Source organism: Falco punctatus, assembly GCF_963210335.1.
Source record: "Falco punctatus genome assembly, chromosome: 12".
Classification (NCBI taxonomy): domain Eukaryota; kingdom Metazoa; phylum Chordata; class Aves; order Falconiformes; family Falconidae; genus Falco; species Falco punctatus.
In genome coordinates, this window is record NC_137592.1 from 22,954,839 (window position 1) to 22,980,976 (window position 26,138).

Genomic DNA, 26,138 nt, shown 5'->3' on the forward strand with positions numbered 1-26,138 from the left:
ACCCTGAAGCAGCCGAGGGGGGGGGGGGGGGGGGAAGGCTTCCCAGCCCCCCCCCCCCAACCAACCTGTCCCCCCACACAGCCTCTCCAGGGTGAGGAATATTTGCCTTCAGTGTAACTGCATCATCCCTTGTGGCAATACGGGACTGCTGCTCCCCTGCCTTCGCTGCACACCCCGACTGGGCTGGAAAGCAGCGCCAGCCCTCCTTCAGCCCTCCGGACCGACCAGGCTCCCCTTCCTCAGCCTCCTTCAAGTACTGCAAGACCTATGTTGAGCAGAATGGCTTGTGCCAGTCACATTAACTCTGTTTCTATTCCTTAAGAACCCAAACAGATGGAAAAAACACAACTACACCTTAAAAAGGAGACATGCTAGAAGGTTTTACAGAATTTTCAAATTAGAATGGGGTTTTATTTCAAATTGTAGACTGAGAAACATATCACTTTCACATACAAAACATACCATATGTAAAGCTAGTCCACTGTTTCCTAGACAATGAGGCTTCAGAGATGACAAAATTGAATCCCAACCTCCATTCCAGGAAGAAAACAAAGTTGCTATTGCAGATAAATTTAATTTGAGAATTTAAAACCACAAACTACTAAATAATGCCATCATGTTCTATTTAAGCAAAACAAAACAAAACTCCTGACCTTCTTGACAAAAAGGACACGCCTTGCATAAGTGTTTCCAAGTCAGGGTGTTCTGTCTACGTTATTTTTATTACTGGGTTAGATCTGACAGTTGTGCTCAGTAATCATTATGCAGTCATCTTGAGCTGTTCTGAAGTGTTACCAGCTTCTGTAAGATGGGGTGGTTGTGGGGGTTGGTTTGTTTTTTCCTTTTATATCTCATGCAAACAACTCTGGGCATACACTTGAACTTATTCTCACCAAAATTATACTTGAAAATCCTCAGAGCAAGAAAAATTTCCAAGCCATAATTAATGTTACATCTTAATTTTTACATCCCAACAGCAATATAAAGCCTTGTTTATGTATTATTCCAAGATGAAAAAAATGACTTTTGAATCAAATTTGGTATTACTGTACAATTTAGAATAACATTCTCTAATCTGATGTATCAAAATGAGGGACTGCACAAATTATGTTAGACAATCAATGAATTAGGCAATTTATATTGCAGAAAGGAATTGCACATGGGGAAGCTGGCGTACAAAGCATTCTTTGTCAGAGTGACTGCCTTAAAGCTTAGGAAGCTGTGGTTTAGCATTTTGCTGAATGAGCTAGTAGCAAAGACCCACCCCTATTCCTCATTTCCTGGCCTTCACATGGACAACCCAAGTCCTAGGAAGCGTGCACAATGAAATACCCGTCATGGATCTTGAGAAGCCTGCTGTCTGTCATCCAGTCTGAGCCTCTGAAGAATCCTTTCTAGTATAAAGTAAAATGTACATGTATATATTGTGCCATTACTGCAAACAAAAAGAAGAAAACTAAGCAGTAGGAATTTCTTTTTTTTCATTTGGTCAATAACTGTTAATGCTGAAGCTCAAAGTTTCAAAATTGTTTTTTTCATTTTGATTTTATTTTTTAAAAAAAACATCTGATTTCTGGAAGCAGTTCCTCATAATCCCTGAGTTTCATGACCTTTCATTGTATGTTGTTTGACATTTTACTATTACAAATGCAAAAAAAGGCAAACAATTAATATAAGCGACTCTCAGCTTGTTGCCTTTTTAATGATTTCTCTAAAGTTTACATATTTTTGACTGGATACCCCCCATAACTGTGTCTTCTTAGCCTTGCAGAAATACTGACAGGGATGTTACTACTGATCATTGTAAAAATACAATTTAATGTGCTTATTAAGCAGTAGATACAGATTCTAATATTGGTAATACTAGGTGATTAACTGATGTCAAGGATCACTGGAGCAGATAATTAAATATTGGAGTTGTCTCCCACTCACTTCCAAAAAACCCCTATAGACCAAACAAACAAAAAAGATTAGACTTATTCCTGCCTATAAGAAGGAAAAACACCTTATTACTGAGGTGGGGACGTTACACAGTAATAAGCACACACATCTGTTACATTCAGTTACTTAAGTTACCCTAAACAGCATGTAGGTTACTGCAAGGGAGCTGCAATCTGGAAGATTCTTCATTCACACAGGCTGGATTTGACCACAGTATCTGGCTGTAAGATTCAAGTCAGGTTTTTGTCATAAGAGGCTTTTGAAGAAGATAACGTTTTTTGTCTCTGGGTACACTTCAAGAAGCGATTAGCCACTGTCATTCTCATATGATACCATTCAATGGCACATATTTGCATTCCAACTTTGCCGTAGCATTAGAGCTGCCTGCAAGCATAGCTGTAAGGAAGGAATGCATTGCAGACATTCAAGTAGTCCACAAGTCACAGAGGCATGGATAACCATAATGAAATTCAGGTTCAAAGCTGTAAACACCAAGCCAACTAAAAGATTTGTTTCTGGAGTTCAGAAACAGTAAGCTTTGGAACGCTTTTCAACCTCTGTCTGGGTCAAAGGTTGGGAAATGGAAAGCTGCTCATTTGTCCTAACCAGATTGAATCAGTTCTCCCTGCTTGCTTTCCTTGTTAGCAAACTGAAGTCACAGATGCCATATGGTCAGAGGAAAAAGGGGTTAGGAGGATGCACTTGTGTGCTGATGACACTAAAACCAAAATTGCCTTTAAAAATCATAAAGGCTTGTCATACAGAAAGCAAAGACAAGAAAACAGCCTGAGAAATCTCAGAAATTCCACACAGCAGAAAACAACTACTGTTTCCAACCTCTCAGAAGCAGCAACTTGCCACTTGAGAAATTGTATACAGTTTTATAAAAAAAAAAAAACACAACAAAACAATAGCATGACAGAAAAGATGAAAGTAGACAAAACTGCCATAAGGAACTACAAAGTTGGGAGCATGTGCAGAACAGACTGTTGTAAGATGCATAACATGAAACAGGGCTTATACTCACGGGAGCATAAATCCAGAGAGAATCTCAAGTGAATTAAGTAGTTAGCATTAGATCTGGGGAAAAAAAGTTTAAAGAAGCACCAAGAATAACTTCACAACTATGTTTTCTGCAGGCTGCAATAAAGAAAGAAGGGAAAAGAACCAGTATGGGGAAAAATACCCCAAAAACCAAAATCACACACACACACAAAACCCAAAGGGAATAAATCGTGTGCCCTTTGGGGAAGGAAAAAAAAAAAAAAAAAAAAAAAAGGTTTAATTACATTTTTAACCTCCAATTCTGAGCTGCTTTACAGAGTGTCAAATGCCCTTGTATGGAGTATTTTTGCATTGCTGTCTTCAGAAAGTTAAGTATTTCACTCATTTTCATAATGACAGTTAAACCTTCCAAAAATATTCTGTAACCGCAACTTCCATTACATCCTATGTATGAGAGGGAAAATCACCTCCATTTTCCAAGTAAATTCTTAAATTTAAAGGGCAGTATCAGTCACTCCATCTCTACCAGCTGTACCTTCAGAGGAACAGAGGAAACATGCTTCAAGTTCCTTGATCTTCAGTGGCAAGCTGTTCTAATGTCCTTTCTCTTACCCATCCAACAGTAGTCTTTAAGATACATCAGTTCCTTTTGAAGGGTCACATCCATTTATCACACACAAAATGCAAAACCCAGGCCATTTTCCTTTTCTGATTTTTCTCTGGGAAGTAAATGATACCAGACTATTTGACCTTTCAGTCAAAGATGCTTTTATTTGCATCTTCATTCTTTTAAGGACACTTCAGGGTAATGTGAAGGAACCATTAAAATGGAAGTAAATAGTGGCATTGACTTGAACACTTGTGACCTTCCTGTATTTATGTAAAAAGGCTTTGACCTGACACAGGGCTCAGCCTTCTAACAAGGCCCCTTCCCTTGCCCCCCTCTCCAGATCCCACATGCAGTATCCCTCACAGACAAGACAGCCTTGCCAGTTCCTACAGCTCTAGCATAGAGTTGTCATTTTTGCTCATTTTTTCTAATATTTTAAGTTCTTGGATGAGAGGCTAAGTTTTTTTCACATTAAAAATTTATGGGCCTCAGAAAAAACGTGTCACAGCTGTGACCAAAGATTTCAGGTTCATGATGAATGCATGCTTTTTCCCCACCCCTCTACTAGCTTGAGTTGACATCAGACTCAGAGAGCGTTAGTTCTAACAAGACTGCATGATACCAAGTTAAGGCCTTGAGTTGTTTTAGGGCCTTTTTTTTTTTTCTGGGGAGAAAGTAGCAAAGATTTCCTGGTTTTAAACAAACAATCTATATAAACACACAACCAAACAAACCAAAGAAACCAAGTTATTGCTAAGATAAGAGAGACTAAACAAATGGTATTTCTTCTGAGTAAATCAAAACAGCATTGAAGTAGCACTGCCACGTTGTTATGTTGCTGGACCCCAGATATGTTGTAGGCTGTTTTTTTACATATCAGGAATCATTAAATATTATGCAAGTTGTATTGTTACATAGTTCTTTGAGTTAATATTTCATTCAAAAATTTTTGTAATTTTGGAATCTCTAAATGAGACTAAGTAAACATTTTATAACCAGGTATTACTGCCTTTGTAATTTTGCTCTAGGGAATTTTATATAGTTAAGACACAGACAGAAGAACAAACTCTGGCTCCAGTAAGGAAACTCCAGCATAATGCTTGGAATTTTGTCCAACAAAGTAAAAATTAAAATTCAACACACAGCTTCTGGGGAAAGAAAAGCTGAGCTATAGCCAAGGAGGCCATATGACATGGAAGACACAGCTATGCTAAATCAGTGCAAGTACACATTATCAAGCGTGCTACTGGGGAAGAGAGAAGCCCACTCATACCTAATGCTGGGTCTGGCTACGGTCCCATCACTGTCTAATTAAAGTCCCACAGCAAAATGAGTCTTTATACAGTGAGAAATCTCAACATGTACTGCACTCTCTCTGCTCTGCACCTCAGATTGAGCTCACCTGTTGGTTTACTGCTGTTCAATTTAATTTGCCAACATAGCCAGGTGCTCTCTATAACAATGTATTTTTGACCCATGTGATAGCTAGTTCTTCTTTATCACATGTTTCCCAATAGTTTCCGGAGGCCAAGGCAGTGTCAAAATAGATTTGCTGGGTATGGACACATAAAACAATAGTTTACAAACTTTTTCAGGTGGAGATTATGTTCTACAATTTAGAAGCACTCTGTTATTTATGATTTGTCAAGGGTTTGTTTTTAACTATTTTTGGACACATTTATTTTCTTCGTAGCAAAAAAGGAGCATGATAACCAGTATCTGTACTACTTCCGCCACAAAGAACCTAAAGGGATTTGAAGTATAAGATACAGAAGGGGTCCAAGCCATATGGTGCTTCACTCAAGGCTATCCTGATCTCCCAAAAGAATCTGGCTAGATTCACATCTGAATGTACTTACTCTTTCTACATCACAGCAACCCAAATCAAGGAAGTTTGGAGCTGGGTAGGCACGCACACTCATCTTTGTTCATGACCTTCACCATTTGTAAGAAAGGTGAAAAAACAGAATGCACCACATACGAACAATTTGCCAGTTAGTCGAGACTAGCAGAAGGTGAGGCAGTTGTAACCATCTCTCTCCTACCAGCTATATGCAAATTTCTTAATTTTCCACATAGAGACTGTTAGCCTTTACAACAATGCCACTCTTGGATTTTTCCATCTCAATCTGCTTTACATAAAATGTATGTACCATCTGTTTTAGTTGCTTTTCATCTAGCATATCAAGAATATAAGCCCTCTTGGTGCAGGTACATGTTCTTTACCTCACATGCAGATTACTTGTAATGTATTTCATTTTTTTTGTCAAAAAAGGAGAGGTTAGCTCTCAAAAAAGTTATGTTTTCAACAGCTAAACCCCTCAAAAGATATTTAAATCTCCTTAAAGATGCAGGCATTGATCTGAAGTTCCCTTTTCTGGCTACTATTTTCATAAGGGTATGAAATAAGCAAAACCTCAGTATCAACCATAGAAGGACAATGCCTTGAGTCTCAGGTTTGTAATTTTTTGTTTGGTTGGGGTTTTTTTCAACAAAATACACATTTGATGCAGTAACCTAATATATACATCTTCCAACAGGAAAAAAACCCCTGTTGTTCCAGGTATTACACTACCATTTCATACCATACTAAGCTTTCCCATACCAATGCCTGTCAATTCAAGCTGAATAACTCAGATGGGTTTAGGTGTTTAATTTCTCATTAAAACTAAACTGAAGACTTTGACAGAGACCACTTATTAAAGATGTGTAACAGATACACTGCAATGCAACCAGATGGTCAGCAAGCAACACTTTCATTTGTTACTGCACATAATGTGTTTCTGTCACAGTGTGTGTGTCAATCAATGGGCAGCCTCAGTAGAGCACAACAAAGCTGAGTTCTCGTCTCAGTTACATGGGTGTTTTTCAGCCATTGACACTGCTGTCACCAAGGTGAGTTTGAGCCGAGGGCTTACTTTTGGTTTGTCTGGGGCTGGTTCTTTTTGTTTCCTTGGGGTGGTTTTTTTGGTTGTTTTTTTTCTTTTTTTTTTTTTTTTTTTTTTTCGGGGGGGGGGGGGGGTTGCATTTGTTGGGGTTTTTTTGTTAGTTTTTTTGGGTTTTTTAAGGAAGCTCTAGAATTACTCCAACTACTTACTGAATCTTTAACCTCTGTGCTAGCGTGGTTATGAAATCTTTCATCCATGACAAATAGATTTAGTTCAATCGCCTCTACAGTATCACATTACTTCAAACAATGATCATATATAAGACTGCATTTTGCAAGATTTTTATAAGCCCATAAAGTCTGCATATGGAAGCACGGTACAAACACAAAAACGAAGCCAACCTGTCTTTAAGCAGATGGGACTTCTAACATTTTCTAGCTATCACACTGTTTTGCCATTAGCCACTTTAAATAAAAGAATGTAGTAAAAATGGTGACTTGACTGCACTGAGTTACCTCTACTATTTATCTCCATCTGCAATGGCAAATTAAGCACTACAATGCATGGTTCTGATCATACAGATCAATATGCTGCGAGGTCAGTCATCAGATGAAGCTCCTATTCTCTCCAAACTCATTAAAGTTCATTTCAAGTCAACATTTGCCAGACTGACTGACTTAGGTTTTGGTAAACTTATCAACATCCAGTCAATGTTTGTACATCAAACTACAAATACAAGTGAACTAAACAAATACTTATCATTGTTAAGATGATTCTCACACTTAAAGCCCCAGTGAATAGCTGGTTATAAAGTTGAAGAGGTATTCAGACTACTTTATCCTTTCTATGTTTGTTGGATTCTGTATCATTACAAACTAAAATTAATATTGATGTTTCAGAAGAGTGGTGGGTTTTCTACTTGAAAAAGAAAGTAGAGAGTCCAATGTAACAATGACAGCTGCCTTTGTGGGGGAGTCTATTTGTTCATGTGCTGAATTCCAGCGATTTCAGACAGCCCTGTGCAAAGTGCAAAGATCCATCCCATTTCAGCTGACAGAAGAACTGGGGACAAAGCAATCAGGTCTGATCCAAGGTCCACTGAGCATTTCTAGGAAGTAGGTATTGTAACATAAATACCATCACTGATATTTGATCAGGACAGAGGTCTATTAAGAAAAGAAAAAAAAAAAAAACAACAAAACACAATCTTCCCTCTCCCAACTCAGCACAGCATGTGACCTCCTGGTCTTATGGTGCCATATGCCTCTTTGCAACTCTTTTGCTTAGCTTCCTCAAGACTATGTTTTATTTGGTTATGGAAAGAAGGTAATGATGAATATGCAAGCTAGTTCTGCAGTTTTCGCACAAGCAGAATCTGACTGAACAAACAGCGCAACAGCGCAACACTGGGAAATCCAAAAGGAGAAGTCGCATCGTAATTTGCATTTAAGCTACACTTTCACCCACATCCTTTGCAGTCTCACTACCTGCTTTTTTCATGGGTGAAACACACTATTGTCTCTCTGCTGAATGTAGTAAATACTGTCAATGGCAACTAATTATTTCCTTGGGAAAAGTTCAGTTAAAGCTATTGTTGGCATTGGTTAATCAGTAATCATTAAGTTAGATAATGCTATTGGGCCTTAAAAAGGTAGCCTTATTTTTGCCTTTTTTTCCCCTCCTTCAGAATTAAAGATGTTGGGGGAGGTTGAATTCCTTATAAAGAATAATAAGAAATGCATATATATTATGTATATTCTTATACATAATAAATATGCATTATGTATATACTTATATATAAAGAATGTATAAGAAAAACCTTATACATCTTGGTTGTAGTTTCACATTAAATTTATCATCCTAAGCCAGGGACAGTCCCAATGTGCATTGGAGGGAGAGGAAGGGAGGAGGTTCCATTGCCACTGCTATGTCATATGACTGCCATCAACAAGAAGGCCCCTTTCCCATCCTCCCCACAGCAAATGCAAGCTAGGCCATTTTATCTTGATTTATACTAGCCAGCAGCAGATTTAAGCAACAGTTGAAGAGGAATTTTAATCTAGAGAGATGGAAGTAATACTTCTAATACTTCTTACCAGAGACATCCAAGACCAAGCCTGTGCCACAGCACACACGTTTGTAAGGGACAAATAGTCCCTATTTTCATGCCACAGGGTCAAGTGCTGCCCAGAAGTTCCGCAGGCTGGCATGTGCAGTAAGTGCTGGAAATTGTTCTTCCTAAAATACCACAATTGTTTATCATTAGTGCTATTGATGCATTTCAACTTAATAAAATGTTATAAAAGCCATTACACCATTGTTAACTCTGGCTAAGAAAAGCAATCCTAATGGTGTGGATGAATCCAGCCAGACCACAAGGGATTATGTAGTTTGATCTGCTCAGCCTAAGTCTTACAACAAAAAGGCAGAGGGAAACAGAACTAAGGTTTCACAAGGAAAAAAACTGCAAAAGAAAAAAAATGATTAAAACATAAAACCACAAACTCTCTTTACTACACAGAAGTGATGCAAGGGGAAAAGAAAAAAAAGAAAAAACCCTTTCAAACATCTACTAAACTATTACCCCTTTTTCTCCATATATGAATACTCTGCCCCCAGTTGTCCCGGTTTCACTGACCTCCTTTGGACACACATACACCCTTGTTGATCCCACTTGACCCAGGCTGTGGCTGATCCAACCTACCAGCATTTTATGCCTAGTGCCTCACACTGTCTCAAATGCAGTTTCACTACAGTCCCAGTTTTCACCTCTTCATGCTCTGTATTCCCAAGGGTTCGAATGGAAGCTGGTGCCAAAAGAGCTCTGAGCAGGAGGAGGCAGAAGAGCATGACCTGGTCTGATGGCATATTTGAGTAGGACATAGTACCTGCAGCATACTTACCCCCAGACACTCACCACATTGTTTCAGATGGTGATGCATCCCCAGCTTTGAGGGTTAAAAAAATGGTAGTTAAATGAAGTTGTGAGATTGATAAATGAAGTCTAGTTATTGGTATAACTCAGGTCTTTCTGCTTGCTCCCACTAATTATTGTCAAGATCAACAGAAAGCAGTGAAAGCCACTACAATTAGATTCGGGGGTGGGGTGGGGGGAGAGGAATGTAGAGGAGAAGTGGAAACAGGCTGATGTGTTGAGGTTCTGAGAAATTATCAAAAGATGTGCCTTGTGTTAATGCCAAGTGGTAAAATGAAACATCACAGCAAATTCAGTATCACAAAACCATAACTGCTTATCACAGTAAGCTATGAAGACTTTGCACTGACTTAACGGAGGTCAAAATTTAATTGCATGTCTTTTAGATAACGTTTAGAAATGGCAGCATCTGTCTAAAGGCAAGACATTAATTCAAATCTTTTAGGCTAAAAATTTAGAAAAGCAGAAAGTTCCAGTCAGAGTAAGAATACAAAAAAAGTAAGTAAACTATTATCTTGTCATAAAACACGTCTTGATTGGCAAATCTAAGTAAGGATCAAACCAGTAGTATGCTGGAGAAATAGCTACATATAGCAGACTGTAGGGTTCAGTATTTAACGTACTTTTCAATGTTCTTTTCTTGTGTATTCCAGTATTTGTGTATTCTAGCAATTCTTGCCTCCCCAAACCAGCCTAGCATCCTCTTTTCCACTGTTAATACTCGGGGAGGACTGGAGCTAGACCCTTATCAAGGAAAAGCTACTGAAGATAAACACAAAAATAAAATCCAGCAGTTGAAGAACAAATTGTATTGGATTTGTTACAGCTTGTTACTAAGTATTCTCAGGCTTGAGCAGTGAAGAAACAGGACATACTATGGGGTGGTACCTTAATTCCAGACTATCTTGGTGCCTGAGATTACCAGCCGATAGCCTAGTAGGGAACAACCCTAGCTAGGGCAATGTCCTGGACACAGGAATCTGCAGGAAGATCTACGATGCCCAGCTGTAAACTGTTTCTTTTCCTGAAGGCAAGGAGGAGTGGAAGCAGAGGCTTGACACCTTCTAGTCCCACATCAGCTATTGCTGCTCAGGCTGGGGTGGAGGCTAGTAATTTGGAATACGCAAATTATATTACACATTCCACTCCCTACAACACACACTTTTATTGTGGTAACTTCTGTCTCCAAGGGGAGGTAGCATAAGGGTTGTTACATACCATAAACATTGATCATCTCTCCCCTAAGGATGGGGTACACATTAAAAACAAACAAACAAACAAAAAAACCCCAACCCTACCAACCCAAAACAACAGCAGTCATTAGATGAGGCCACTAAAACATTCCCTGGGTTCCACTCTTCTAGATGGCAGGAGGCAGTATCTAGGACTGCAAGCAAGCCTAAGTTGTGTGCGCCCCAGTCTAGAGCAGAAAGACGTTCCAGGTGAGGAAATGTACCTGGATCTCTGCTATTCATTATGCTGCCAACCACCGTAATGCTCGCTCCTGGCTACAACATTTTCCCAGCGAAACATGACCAAGGAAGACAGCAGCCCTAACACAGCCTGGTCAGGCAGCAGCTCTCGCTCATTGAAAAGCAGCGATGACTATTCCTACTGTTACTCCACAAACACACTATTTCCTAGCTCCCTCTGCTCCTCCTTCTTTAATATAAATTCCTAAGTATCACAGCTGTTGAAAGATAACTTAAGGGAGTAACAAAAAGTAACACTAGGTACATTAGGAAGGACTGGGTGCAAACACTGTTGCACAGGATGACCTGTTAGAAGCTATGGATTAAGTCTGGAAGAGATGGATGAAAGGGTGCAAGTTAGCAGCTGGATGGAGACACAAATGAGTTTAAATTCAGTTGTGATTTGAAGAATGAAGGCAATAAATTGTAGGGTGGGGAAAAAAGGTTGCTCCAATGTTTACGTAAGATTGCTCAAATATACTACATAATACACTCTGGAGAAGCCTAAACCATTGCAGGAAGTCAGGAAGATTTGCAAATCACTGCTTTAACCAACGCACCGTCAATTATTCACCAGAGGCCTTAGAAACCACCACTACCTTACTTCATGATCAAAACAAAAAGATAAAAACATTGACTTGCAACCCTGTAGGCCAGACATCAGCAGCTGCCAAGAACTCACACTGTCTCCGGTCACTTCTTTAAAAACAGAAAATAAATGAAATATCCTTGCAAAACACAATGGATTAATATTCTGTTCAACAGGGAAGTGTTTAGTGTCACAGTAATACCTATATATTTGCTATTTTAGTTGAAAGCCTGTATTTTTCAAGTAGTATCACTGTTTTTCAGTAGAATCTCTACTTAATTAACTATTTCTTTCTAGGTCTCTGTGCCCTTGTTCAGAGTTCATCCTGTGAGGTATGTTGCTTGGATCCTACCAAGCCTGTAACAGCTGATCTGATTCACATTGGATTTTAGTTGAACTGTTAAAAATTCCTGCAGTGTTTCTACAAAGATTACCACAATGTACACAAATGTACGTTTACTTACATCCCTTCATCGTGAAAGATAAGCAATACGAATTATTGACTAAAACCAGTTCATGTGAGCCTAGTTATTATATATACACTAGAGAAGACTTTTATATAATCTGATTGTACTAGTCTGTGACTTCATTATGCAGGGAATCATGAACTGGAATACTCAGATTTTTCAGTCGAGCCCAGTTTCACATACGGAGCTATTTGCATACACTCACGTCCAGGCCAAGTCCACTCCTAAGTATACCTCTTGTCTGCAAAACAGAGTTCAGAGCTGCCTGCATAAATGCAAAAAAAAAAAAAACCCACACAACTAAATTTTGAATTTGTGATACAATGCTATTGGATTGTCCACAAAAAAACCCAAACCAAACAAGCAGAGCAGCACATAAATTCCAGCCATTGCTATCAGCTAGATAAAAACAGATGCTTATGAACATGATTTTAGTCTTAGCAACTCAGAAGTACTAATTCTGTTGCATTACACTTCATTAAGTACACAAACTAGTTTTTAATCAGTAGTTTCATTACTTAATATATGTTATTTGAGTGTATTTATCAAATGCACTAACATCTCTCTCCCTCGAAACTCAAACACCTCAAGATCCTTTTCAGATTCTCTTTCAGAATTCTTTAATCTTTGCTATTACAGAAATATAAATTTCTCCAGTTTCTCTTACCTTCCAACCCCCTTCAGAGTAGCAGTTGCTTACACACGCACAAATACTTTAAATACTAAATTCTTGAAGAAAAGCTACAAAGCTTTCATGTATCTCCAACACACTTTACTAAAAAGTGGAATACCCAGTCAGCTGTAGCCCCTTCTACTCATAGGTAGTCAAAATAATTAAAACCCAAATTTAAATAATGACATCATTAATCACAGGTAGCATTCTTTGCAATGACTGGATTCTTTGCCATTGCCTGGATAACACCAGTGAATATTTCACTGTATCAGGTTGTATGTCCTGCCAGGCTTGTAATTGAACTGGCCTGGAAGTTTTAATATTTTAGAGTGGCACAAATGAGTCATGGTCTCGGCTGCCTCCGCTGAGCATGAATTATGTACTTCATTTTAACAAAGTCCAATACAGAACCACAGCAGAGATGCTGTGTCCTCTGTTAACCCTAGTACAGCATTAACATGATTTGTCCCACGTTGAAGGAAACTTTTGCCTACATTTTGTTCAGAAATTTGATTCCTCTGAATGTCTTGTGAATCCATCTAGACTGTCAAGTAACCAGATCACTGGTGAACAAGTTACATCTCAGGCAGCACAGCTGTAGATTGCTGCTCTCTTGCCGGACAGGGCCCTCTCCATCTCTGTCCTGCAATTTCAGCCATCAATTTTTCATTACCAAACTAGTACTAAGAACAGGTACAAATGAATCAGTGCTCAAACAGCTAAACTGCTATGACTAACCAGGCTCCACAGTTTCTTTAGAAAACTGGTCAGAGCCTTTCTTTGAAGGTAAAGGACAAAATGAGTTATGTTTTTATTTTCAGTGTTCTCAATACTTCAAAACCCTAGTTCACTGAATATGTGACTTTATTAGCTGTAATAATTTATACGACCACAATCAGATGGTGTTGAGTTTTTTCCCCTTCCAAAAGGTGGACATGAGAAGATACAACAAGTGATAATTACAGTGATACATTTTTAAATTGCTGACTTCCAAGTTGACAAAAGTGATTGCAAGTCTCACACAAGTGCTCCCCACCTCCCATCCACACTTCCTCTTCTACAGGTTTGAGCGGAAGACACTTGGCTTGTGAAACTTGTATTAAGTTCCTATTCTGCTGTTCCTTTACTCCTTGAATGGCCAAAATGTCAGGCACAGCCCAGCAAGGCTGGACGTTCAAAGGCCAAATCCAAGCTAATTGAATTATCTAACAATATTATTGGAAGGGCAGATTGTACTGAACATTTGGTTCTTTGTATTTTTTAATATTTTTTTTTAAGCTACGCTTCCTGGAGTCTAGTACTAAACATAAAAACGAGGAATGAGATTATGCAAAACATGATTTATGGCTATCAAGATTGTGGAGAAGCAGCTGAAAGTAAAAACTCAAGAGATTAAAAGTGGCATTTTAAAAATTTATTCAGGTTGCATCCCAGACTATTTGGGGTAGCCAATGCCAACTTCTCCCTGGGCTGCCTTGGAGCAGCTGGAAGCACGAAGATTTACAGCAGGAAGAGGGCATCAGGCTCCCAGCAGCTTTCATATCAAAGAATATTCTCATCCCTGCCAGCAGAAGATAAGTGGCCAGACATAGGTGAGAACTCATCAATCAGAAAAACTACATTAAACAACAGGTAAGCAGTGGCTGACTTGGCAGTAGATATTAGCCTGTAAATGCTGTTATTAGCCGTGATGATAAGGGCAGTGCCCAGAAAGCACAAAGCCCAAGAGAAGCAGAAAGGCACATTTCAGGTGATTAGGCAGGCATTGCAGAAGGCTCTCCCATCTGTCTTGTCACAGCAAGAGCTCACTATGTTTACACTACAAAATGGGCTTCACTGAAAACAAATTTTAAAGTTACCATATTCCTCTTTGTAAGCTGCTTTCTGGTGAAGTAGTGTTTACATACATAAATAAATATATTCAGTGAATCACCAACATTCCCATCTGCCATTTAGTACACTTATATCATTAAAGGGCAGACCTGAACATGAGTACCTGATTTGCAACACTTTTTTTTGACAAATGGGGGGAGAGGGGGAGAGAGAGAGAATTTTGTAGTTCTATAGAGTTTCCAATTAATTTCTAAAACTCTGAACAGCAAAGCATAGAGAATTAGGGGTTTGGTTTGGGTTTTTGTTTGTTTGTTTAAATGGGAAAACCAACACAAATAACTAGGTGCTTGTATTAGGGTCAGGCTAAAATACCAGGAAGACAACTAAACTTATAGCCTTCAAGCTGCACTACCATTACATTTCACCTGTATTGCACCACTCCCCCCAAAAATAAGTCAGAGTATACTTTGTTTTTAACCTAGTGTACACATGCCAACAGAAATACAAATCTCTCTAGGGCATCTATCATGTGGGTTGTGCTACCCAGATGCACTCAGAATTAATCCTCAGAAATTTCTACCCAACTCACGAAGATTGTCCACACTAACACACAAACCCTTACAAGAGGCAAAACAAGGAAAGGTTCTGCATCTGTCCCTCACAGGACACAGAAGACTGTCAGGTAAATCTTTTCCTCTGCAAGGATGTAAAGAATTGATGTGCATTTTCTGGTGGCATATAGAGACACAAAGGAAAAACTATCAGAGTTTGTATATTGCAGACAGGATCAGTCCACACTGCTTAGGAAAAAATGTGGCAGAGGGACGGCTTCACTATGCAAGTTATAACAGAGTTGATTACAATAGCTTTTGTTCCTCCGAGAGACCTTCTGGAGAGGTCAGACGACTTTTTTGTGAATCATTACACCTCCTGGAATTTCCCATCTGTCTGAAACGAGTGACTAACTCCAAGAGGTCTCCACCCGTGCTGCTTTTCCACTTCACTCAGTGAACAACGATCTAATTTGAACATTGCCACTTGCATAGACCAATTTCTACAAATACATACCCATGAAACTGGTGCCAGTGGATTTAAGATTAAGTGATAAAAGCCTGGCTTCAGCCAAAATTCAAACTGTTAATGTAGGAATAACTAAATCTAACTAAAAAATGTGAAATCAGAACCTTGGTACCCGCAGAATTTAGGATTCTGTGAAACAAGGCGAGTCAGACTGCTGTCATCACTCACAGCTGTTAGCTACTGCCCACATATACTGCTGGCGAATCAGGACATCACCAAGCACACCTCACCCACTCCAGAGCAAAGACTGACAACTCACTGCAGACTTGCCCTCAACTACTGCTCTGCAAGGGTATTTCTTCCCTTCTGCTGCCTCACTCGTGCGTGGTGACTCACAGCAGATGGGAAGGCAACTACTGCAGCGATCTCTGCCCTCTCAAACTGGCCATGCAGAAACATCACAGTTCAAATGTATGTGAACAGATTGTTCCCTCCAGACCTGTGACCACAGATGCATGGTCAGTGCAACAGTTATTACTTTTAGGATACACCATGCGTCTTTCCCAGCATCTCCCTTGTACTGGTTCTGTTGATAAAGTTGCTGCACTGTCTGCCAAGACAAACCTGCCAATTCAGCTGAAAAAACACCCTAGCAAAATGAAACTGTTTTAACTGGATAAACTCGTGATCAGATGCAAAGAGCAAAGGTGGAGCCAGGAATAAACAGCAGAGTGTCCCTTTCAGCCACACCACACCTAGAGTGTGTTAAGTGAAGCACAAAACTGTACCCTGAAGATCCACCCATCATCTCTAGCAGAGTTTATCCATCCACATACCATTCAGATTGTACTTACCACAGACAGTCTCTTCTAGTTCAACTGCTACTCAATGTTTTTGCCCTGTAGTTAGGAGCTATGTGTTAAACATTGACAGCTATTAATTTCAAATTAACTGCATTCTTAAATTTAGTACTTTAGGAAGCAGGGAAGAGATGTATAAGATGGACTGCCAGCAAGTCACATGCTTAAACCATTGAGCAAAGTTATTTTAAATCAGCTAACCCACAACAGTCTTATCTTCTTTTGAGCTTTGTAGTCCCCACTGATACCTGTAAAAAACTCCAAACAATTGCTTTTATTAATCAATTTTAAAAGACTTCTCGAAAACCCCAAACTCAAATCTGAGGAAATATGAATGTAAGACTCCCTGTCTGGGGACAGGGGGGGAAGGGGTGGGAGGTGTATGATTTTTAGGACTATGAAGTGGCTATGGCGTAAGCTTTATTTCTACACATTAGAAGAGCTGTATCTCAACTGTTCTACTGGACCACTGACAACGAGAAAAAAAAAATCAGCTTTTTACTACAGCTAGGTGTCCAGTAGACTAAAGAGTTTAAGACGCTGGCACAGGCTCTTTCTAGCCTAAGATTTTTCTCTCAAAATTCACTAAATGCTCTTCTTACCTTACCCAAGATCCTTGGATCAGGAGGCTGAGGCTAACTGTAAACTTCATTAACATACAGCGAAGCTGTCCTTAATTTCAAGAGCATTGCTTTGAGGTGGGCAAGCAAGAGGTAGATAAAGACTTCATCCTAAAAGCAAATGAGAGCATCAAGATACTTCCTATTTCTCAGCACTACGCTGACACTCAGCAGAGTACAGCAATTCTGAAGTGTTGAGAACAACCACTGGGATGGCTACTCACTAAAATACGTGTAATCTGCGATTTCAATAGCAAGTTTGAGCAGCTGCTGTTTGTCCAAGAGATGTCCCTCAGCGTACAAAGAACTCAGGAGCTATCTAGGGTCACCATTAAGATAAGCTTGTTTCCTGGTAACACAAAAGAGCATCTGGCTTAAAAATTCCCACTGAGGAGAAGGTAACCGCAGAACCACATAATACACCTTGCAAGAAAAGCAACTTAACACTTATGTTTCCCTTGCCTTCAAGAAGTGCTTTTGTCTCTATCACTCTCTCTGCTTTGGAGGTTAACAGGCCAAGGTTCTGGCTGGATAAGCCTCCTTTTGCTTAGCAAGGTTGTGTCCTTGGAGGCATCTACACAGGTGAAGCAAAAGCCACTCCAATAGTGCTGGATGCTGGGTTACAGCAGCCAGGTGAAGAGAACTACCAGTTCTTGGGCCCTACTCAACTCAGAAGTGCTTTGCAAGCTGGCACGGCTCCCAAGTCCCCTCCTCTACCCTCCTTTATGTTTTCTCCTCCTCTCGGTTTGGACAATGCAGATACCCGACTACACCTGTGCTGCCACAAAAGGAACAGATTGTTTTGAGGAGATCCTAAATATTAAAAGGACACGTGCAAATATGCTGACCAAGGAGACAGCAAAGCACTGCAGGCCAGCAGAAAGACAACAGCCAGAAAAGAAATAAAGCTACTTTGAAGGCAAGATGCTTCAATACTGCTTTGTATGAGATCCCTCTATATATACATACACATACTGAACATAATTTGAAGAGGAATTTAGGAATGCAATATAGTTCATTCAAATCCTGTTAGTTCCTTCAATAAGTTTTTAACTAAAGTTGTGACATCATTGAAGAAAATAATTTTAAAAGTTTATGCATATGCTTAACCATGAACTTGCCTCTAGACGATTCCTGTACATTTTCACAGAAAGTCAAAGATATACGTATATCCACTATCAAATACAAAAACTAGCTAAATTAAGGCTTTTCAGTCCTCAGGTAAAATGACTGGACATCCAAGGAAACAAAAATGGGAAGGGAAGTCTAAGATTCCATGAATATCCATGACGAGCGCAACTGCAGTGAATCACTTAAGAAACACACTTAAATACCTTAGCAGAAGATTACACTAAACTCCAGAGGAAGGCAGAATTTGACAGGGGAAATGCCTTCCCTACCCATTTGAATTCTGTATTGCCTGGAGCAAGAGATTAGCCAGGAATCTAGAAATGACACTTCGTAGTATGTCTGAGCACAGGTTCACAAGAATGTGAATGTTAAGTACTTCCGAGAGTAACTGGCTACATCATCCATGGATAAGCCGGGTTAAATTCTACAGCCTAAGCATCAATTATACTGGCTTAATGCAGAACTGCACTATTACGAATACCTCCTGTCATCTTAATTTTATCATCTCCACCCCTCCCAGCCCAAGAATTTATCAAAGCTAGATGAAAGCGTATCTTTATTACTAAGACTAGACAACGATGTAGCTGCCTGCATAAGCCTTTTTGTTGTTTGAATTCTTAGCAGCAGCTTCAAGACCAATGTCTAGCCACTGAATATTTTCTTTCTTTTGCCAGTAAGCGAACAAGATCTGAATTGTCTTCCATTATTAGCATGCAGCTATGCATACTGATCAAGTTACTGCTTTGTTTATTGGAAACACTAAGGGGATTTAACTTATGTCCATATCATAGAAGTACTTTCTAGATTCTTTGTTGCACATCTTCAAGTAGGAGCACCACAAACAGAATGCAGGATTCAAGCAAGATATCCAAAGATTCAATCCCTGCTTCTACTAATAATCAAGGATCACATTCACTGCTGATAGCAATGTACAGAAAGCTGCTGTTGGAGCTGTAACCGTAACACCCTCACTTTTCTTTGGGTATTCCGAGTCATTGATTTCTATGAAAAGTCTTGGTTCCTGTTCTCCAAGTGTATTAGGAAAAAACATACACAATGTTTGAAAAAAAACCAAACACCCAAAGAATAACCTCACTACAGACACCACATAACATAAAACACTGTGCTTACATAAAAGGACATTCAGTAACAGGTCCAGGGTCTGTCTTGATCAGCATGCACATAACTAACGTACAGATGAGCCAGCATGAGCAATCCTTCTGTCAGAAATCCAGATACTTGCACAGTAAGCCACCCTCCTATACAAGATAATTTCCAAGAAATATGACTTGCCATTCTCCAGAAGACTTTTACCCTCACCCTGTGGTCTCCCATACCTAGCATCCAGATTTTCAGACCTCAGTTACTATTTGCCAGGCTCCAAAACTGATACACATTCCTGGAGTTCTAGTGGCCTCTCAGATGAGGTGAACAAAGTTGTTTTGAGAAGGAACAATTGTTTTCAACTGCTTCAGGGTTAATCTTACTGGCTCACAGACAAGTAAGCCTCAGGCCAGGTCAGGCTTTCCCTGCATAAGTGTTTTTTCTACTAGGTTTCTCATATGTTTAGCTCTGCACTGTGAGCATCAGCAGATTTAGGAAATAAGTCTGCTCCCCAATGTGGAAATTTTGTTTCATTTCAGAGTTGTTTTGGAACGCCGCCATCACAGGTTTCCAGCAACATATTGGTCAATAACAGCAAGAAACACATTCACTATGCAGGATAAAAAAAATAAAAAAAATGTTTGACCTCTTAGTCTTTTTCTTTTTTGCATTACAATAAGGAGGTTTTTGTGGTTAAGGCACTGATCTAAAAATTTAATGAAAAAACCCAACCAACCACAAAGGGTTCAGATCTTCAGTCCGACAAACAGCATACACAACACTGGCTCAATCATCTCTTTCTGGACTATATAATTATACGCAGCTATAGATACGTGTATGCATACATAGCTCTATGTACATATACACATGCAAACATGCAAACCTAAGTATATAAACATGAAAGTGGGAACAGAAACTACCACTTTCCTCAGACAGTGCGAAGGGGAGTGGTAGTTTGTCTCCTGTACAAAATAAAAATCAGATTTAAGTAGTATGCTGGTTAATCTTTCACCAATTTTCTGAATCTTCTTTTTTTACTTCGCATCCCAATCATCTTTTCTGCTTAGGATTACAGCCTGACCAAGATATTATGAAATCTATCATAATCACTTCCTTTTTTTTGGTGTTAGTGTCCAGCCAAGAATATGAAAGTTGATTGCTTAAGCAACTATTACGGGAAAACACAGTGAAAATTCTTCTTTATCCAGCTATGTCAAAGAAACCTAGGCTTACGACAATTTGTTATATTCCCTGCATATAACGCAAGCAGAATCTGCAAGCTCTAGTCAGCTTCTGCAGTGAAAGCAATTTGAAGTAATAGTATCTTCAGAATTCACCGAGAAAATAACAATGAAATTTTCTGCTCCAATGAAAGGGATTAAACCATTTACAAACTGAAGTCTGTAAGAACTGCCACCCTTCCTCCTCCCCAAGCAAGTGGGCCCTACTTTCCTGCAGAGTGATAAGCAGAGATTATTTATGAGGACCAGGTGAAGTACATGTTATGTGATCTATTGTCTGGGAGTCCAGACACAGGCAGAGTCCAGCCCTTTGCACCTCAAAGAAAGCAAGGAAACTATGTATGAAGCAGCATATTTCCAAAGTTATTCTGAATCAATTTCTAGTATTGGTAAAATTCTCCTTCAAGTTATCCTGTAAAAGTAACAATTAAGATTACTAAATTGGTCAAAGAGTACACAAGATTACAAAGCTTTGGTATATGAAATTTCTTTTTAGAAGACAAAGGAGTTTTTTAAAAAAATGGTAACTTGCAAGTTAACTTCCCTCTTAAAAAAGCAAACAAAAAAACCAACAAAACCAAAGCCTTCGGGAATACAGATGCATGAAGATTTAAAAACACCACAGTAATCTTCTCTATATCACCTGAGAAACAGTTAATTGTTCCCACCTGTAAAATTCTGCCTCAGAATTTTAAGACTCCCTAGACAGCAACTCCTCAGGCAGTCTCCTCCCTCTACAATGACTGGGTATGAGAAATGAGCTGCAACTTTTTTATTTTTCAGATGCATGCATTAAGTAGTGCTGATGAATTGTAATAATACACATACACCAGCCAAATACTGGAAATTGCTATTAAATGTCAGAAAAAAAATCCCTGGAAATTCCTGCCAATTACTTCACATTAAAAGACATAGACTTGGTATCACATTCAGTTCTGTATAACTAGCCAAAGTGTTTACTGATGCTCTGTAGGCCTAACATTAGAACTTATATGCTTCAACAAAAGAAAGCAGAGAAAGTACTAATCAAAGAGTTCTTCCTGTCCCCTGCTATCAAAGTTTGTGGAGCCTGCTGCAATGGGTTTGTAAACAGAAGTGATCAGATAGAAATTCTTATATGAAAAGCACAACTCTAAATTTGAACAGAGTTGCTTCTGCTGAATCAAATTCCAAGTTTACCTACCCCAGATAATTTAAAAAGCAACAAATTGGCATCCAAGACTTTCTAGGAGAAGATTAAAATTGTAGGCCTTTCAAAAAACCAAGAGTGTCCAAGAAAAAACTATAATACCATTGACCAGAACAGAGTCATTTCTGGGAATTAAAACCGCGAGTATGCTGTTCTTTGCTGTTGCTGCTGTGATGGTGGCTGTCCTTGCTGTTGCTGAAGACGAACCTGCTGGGAGTATGGATCCTCAAGAGATTTAACCAAAATAGTTGTTTTAGGCCCAGTTTTCCAGACAATACCATTTGAATCTATTACAGAGGACTCTACTGTGATGTTGTGGGTGCCAAGTATCACAAAGTTTAACAGAAACTGAGTGCTGAAGTAGTCGTTGTGTGGTTCCACCCTCTGCTCCATTTCATTGGTCATGTTGTCAATAGGAATCTGAGAACACATGGAAGGTTAAAATGCCAATTTATATAAACGTGTTAAAATAAGTTTTCTGTTCTCCACTTGAAGGAGAAAAGAGAAAGAGAAACATATTTATCCTCAATTTTCCTAAACCAATGCGTGTGCACAATTGAGCCAGCTTGACATGCTTTTTCATCAATGAATGGGTTATTTTTATATCTATCCACAGAAGCAAGGTAGCTAGCAAGTCTTTTTCTCCTCGAGGTTCTAGTTTCCCAGAGTAAGGAGTCAGACAAACATTACACACTTCCTAGCCCTGTTCTCTTAGAAGCAAATGACTTTTTCCTTTTCCTCCTCAAAAGAAAAAGCAAACCCCAAACAACAAAAACAAAAAACCAACCCCAAACGCCACCAAAACAGGCCTTTCACTATATGTCATACATTAGCACCTGAGGAAATACATAAAAATTCAAGTCAACAGTTTTATCAAAGATTGCATGTCTAAAGTTCAGGTTCTAATATTTAATTTGGAAAGCCCATCCCCCCGATTCCCATGAAGAAGCAAATAAAAACAATTTAAAACGCAGATCAAAAAGTTCTAGAAACTATGTGGCAGAGAATAATCTACTCCTGCCTTTTTTCCCCCCTGTGGAGTTTCACACGATATATACCTAGGTTCAATTTTCCTGATCTCAAGCGTTTTCCTAATGACTTGCTCTAAACATCACAAAGCCTCTTTTGTTTGGAAGAAAAGCTGTTACTAAAAAGGTATCAGCACACAGCAGACTTCAAAATCCCAGATCCCTTCCGTGCACTATGCCTGGCTCTGTCCAGTTTTTGTGAACTATCAAGAGTGAGATTACAGAACCACCCATCCATTTCAACCTGAAAGTTCCACTAACCAGAGCCAAACAAAAGAGCAGGAAAACACAGCAAAGAAAGCTTAAAGCCTCCTCCTGGCTCTGTTCTATCCATACCTTATAGTCTTGTCCAGATTTGCTCTGCAGCACTGAAGAGACATTTAGACAGACAGATTGGATTTTACGGAAAAGGCCTGGTTTAGACCCATGCTGAACCACTCCTTCCACCTTTAGGGCCAACTGCTGATTGTTCTGTACTGCAATAGGTTCTGCAGGGTTCCTTGGAGATGGGGATAGAGCAAGCTGAAACACAAGAAAACAGACCAAAAAGTAATGTCATGCCTCCAGAAAAGCAAATGCAATTCAAGGCTGAAACCGAACACCACCTTATAGAAAAATTTCCAAGGAGGGTTTGGTAGGGAAACCAGCAAATGGAAACACAAGACATATATTTGAGACTCGTAACTATAATGATTAACAAGCATCATCAGCAATACCAGATGTGGTCTTTATATCAGTTTCATTAATTGCACTTCTTCAAAAGAAGCAGAAAATCTACTACAAAATAGTCACAGGTAACTATATTAAGTCAAACAAGGTAGTAAAATGCACAAAGTAAACATTAAAAATCCCAAGGCTTTCATTTTTCCTAGAAAAAGGAGCACTTAAGTAAAAAACCAAAACAACCACAAAAAAAGCCCCCCAAAAACCCAACAACATGCAACCACTAAAGGTCACATACAGCCAATCTTAATCAGTCAGCTGAATACCACAATTTCCTTCCAAGATAGTAAACGTTGCTTTTTTAAAAGGAAAAGAAAAAAAAAAATATATAGAAGTTGCCTTCACAGGACTAGAATGTTATTTAGCTTTGCATTCTCAGAATCAACAAAAACTCCAGTTAGATTTTATCTTTAAGGCTTTGCAATCAAAGAACTGAATCCTACTTGCCTAAGTCACAGCCTAGTAGTTCTTAATGACTACATGTACATATTATTGAAGTTTTTCTTAACAGATAAACCCAGATGCTATTTGCATTTAAGTATCTTCAGTAGAAATGCTGAAACCTTGTGCCTTCAGTAAGACTTTTGTCATGAAGTAAAGACTCTATAAAGAGTAATTTTAGGCCACATTTGAGCAGTACACTTACCTTAATGCTTGTAGATTGCAGCTTTTGAAAAAAGTACCTCTGAAATGAAAGGGGTACCTTCAACAATGCAATGACAGCATCGCACAGACAAGCTGTATGCTGTAAGAAACAGAACCAAAATAGTAGAGAAAAAAATTATCATTCATAGCATAGGAAAAAGACATTTACTCATGCTATTGAAACTGCAATAGTTTCCACTAGAAGTCCAGAAATATATTGATACAGTCATAGAGCAACAGCTGCTACGATGACTACATTCAGCCTGTTTATATTCTGCCCTGGAAAGAACAAGGAGGCCAAGAAAAAGAAAAAATCCAAATAATTTCAGTCCTAGCGTTATGGTCAGCAGAGCAGGATCTGCTTGAAATGCTCATACACAAAACCCTCACACACAAATTCTGAAATAAGCAATTCTCCAAGCGAACAAGACCGGCATCTACCACAACTTAATGCAGTGCAATAATTAAGTTTTAAGTCTCTTCCCCACTGCACTACACCATCCTTCTGGCTCAGACGAGCAAAGGGAGTGCTACTGAAGTCACCAAGCTGCACTGATACGGAGCTGGTGATAACCAAGTTTACAGGGTTTACCTTCGCTATATTTTACATTACTCATTCTTCTATTCTATTTGGAATTGGTAAGGACTGTTGAATTCAGAAAGAAGGCAAATAGATGCCAGCCGTGACAAATTAAGTACCTCATTCCCATCAACATGCACTTCAGTTTTATGATGTTCACCAACAGTAAAAGAAGAAACCATACCAGCCCCGTAAAGGTGTTATCACTTACAGCTCACTGTTTGCATACAGCACACTTTACATTGTGTTCTCTGATGACCTGCACCGATAAGGGAAATGCTATACTCACAAAACACAGCGTGAACTGCCAACGACTCACCAGCCAAAGCTAGGCTAGTGCTGGACCCTCCAGTGCTGTGTGTGGTAGGAGAACGATTACTTTTAGGTATCTTACCAGCATCTGCTATATTCTTAGTATCAGAATTTTTAAAACATTATTTTTAATCTGTACGGTTACAAATGTCTTTGCAGAACCTTTTTTGAAGTATTTTTGAAGTAGTGAGTCTTCATAGAGACTACTTGTGCCAGCAAGAGGTTACGTTAATTGATCAAGTGCACTCTTCAGTTTCTTGACCACCACAAATATACTGAGTTGCCATGTCTTTGGAAACTTTGTCTACAGAATTATACATTTAAAACTGTTACTTGCCAAGTAAGACACAGGAGCATACTTCCTGTTGAGGGATTCCACTTCTTCCAGTACATGATTAAATACAGACATCATTCTTCTTTCATATTCACTCTCAACATGTGCTGTTCCATTTGAGCTATATTCCTGGAAACTGAAAAAAAAAACCCAAACCAAAACAAGTTTTCATCCTGTCTAACATACTTTCCTCACCGTGACCTAGGAGGCTCTCGCACCCGAATGGGTCCAACAAGATCACCCTTTGTTACAACCTGAAATCCATTAAGAACGAACTGTCTTTCAAACTGTTTCCTCTGTTCCCTTATTATCTTTCCACTATAAGACTTGCCCTTTACATTTAAACCTTTACTTAACTACAGCTTACCCACTGCTTTCTGTCCCCACCTTCTCTCACTTGAAGCAGTTACAGTTCTTAATTCCCCTAGCTTTTACTTAAGCCTGCAGTGTTTAATTCCACTGGCTTTTATTTAAGCCTGCAATGTTTATAAAGTTTTTTAAAGTCTCACAACTCAAGAAAAAGCAAGAATGCCAGCCAGAGTTAAAACTAATTCTGGAAGTTTATAATCTCATGCTTTGAATACAATTCCATCTCCTAGGGATCCCATGTTTTGAAATCCATGGCTTCCTACTTTTTACAAGTATGATTAATACACCTTCTAAACAATGTCTAATTCATGAGGACAGTCACTTCAGATGTTTGCTTGTATTTTTAGTTATAAAAATCATACATTTAAAAATCTGTTTATCCACATTATCTTCCATTTAATCTCAGCCTGGCAGTTTTAAAGAGTGATTGATTCAATTCATAAGTACTTCAATGTGATTTTCTGGTGGGTATACCTTCACTGTTAAAAAGAGCCAGAGGCAATGGATTTACATTAGGAGATTAAACTAATTTAGTGCATATATTTTCAGGACTCTGAAGGAAAATAATG

At 39.0% G+C, this 26,138-nt stretch overlaps 1 protein-coding gene across 3 annotated transcripts in view; it reads right to left on the reverse strand.

Annotated features, from left to right (window-relative positions):
* Positions 1-379: 379 nt before the first annotated feature.
* INTS7 (integrator complex subunit 7) overlaps positions 380-26,138 on the reverse strand; it is a 44,790-nt gene continuing 19,031 nt past the window's right edge. The window contains exons 17-21 of one of the 3 annotated variants that reach the window (XR_013931354.1): positions 25,204-25,336; positions 23,976-24,074; positions 22,943-23,128; positions 8,541-21,998; positions 380-7,552 (exon numbers count right to left, since the gene is read on the reverse strand). Coding sequence is in view for 1 of the 3 variants with exons in the window: in XM_080407941.1 (XP_080264067.1) it covers positions 21,711-21,998; positions 22,943-23,128; positions 23,976-24,074; positions 25,204-25,336 (706 nt within the window). In the remaining 2 variants the exon portion in view is untranslated. Of the gene's footprint in view, positions 21,999-22,942; positions 23,129-23,975; positions 24,075-25,203; positions 25,337-26,138 lie in introns of all 3 variants that reach the window. The other 2 variants (XR_013931355.1, XM_080407941.1) reach the window with 2 other exon arrangements.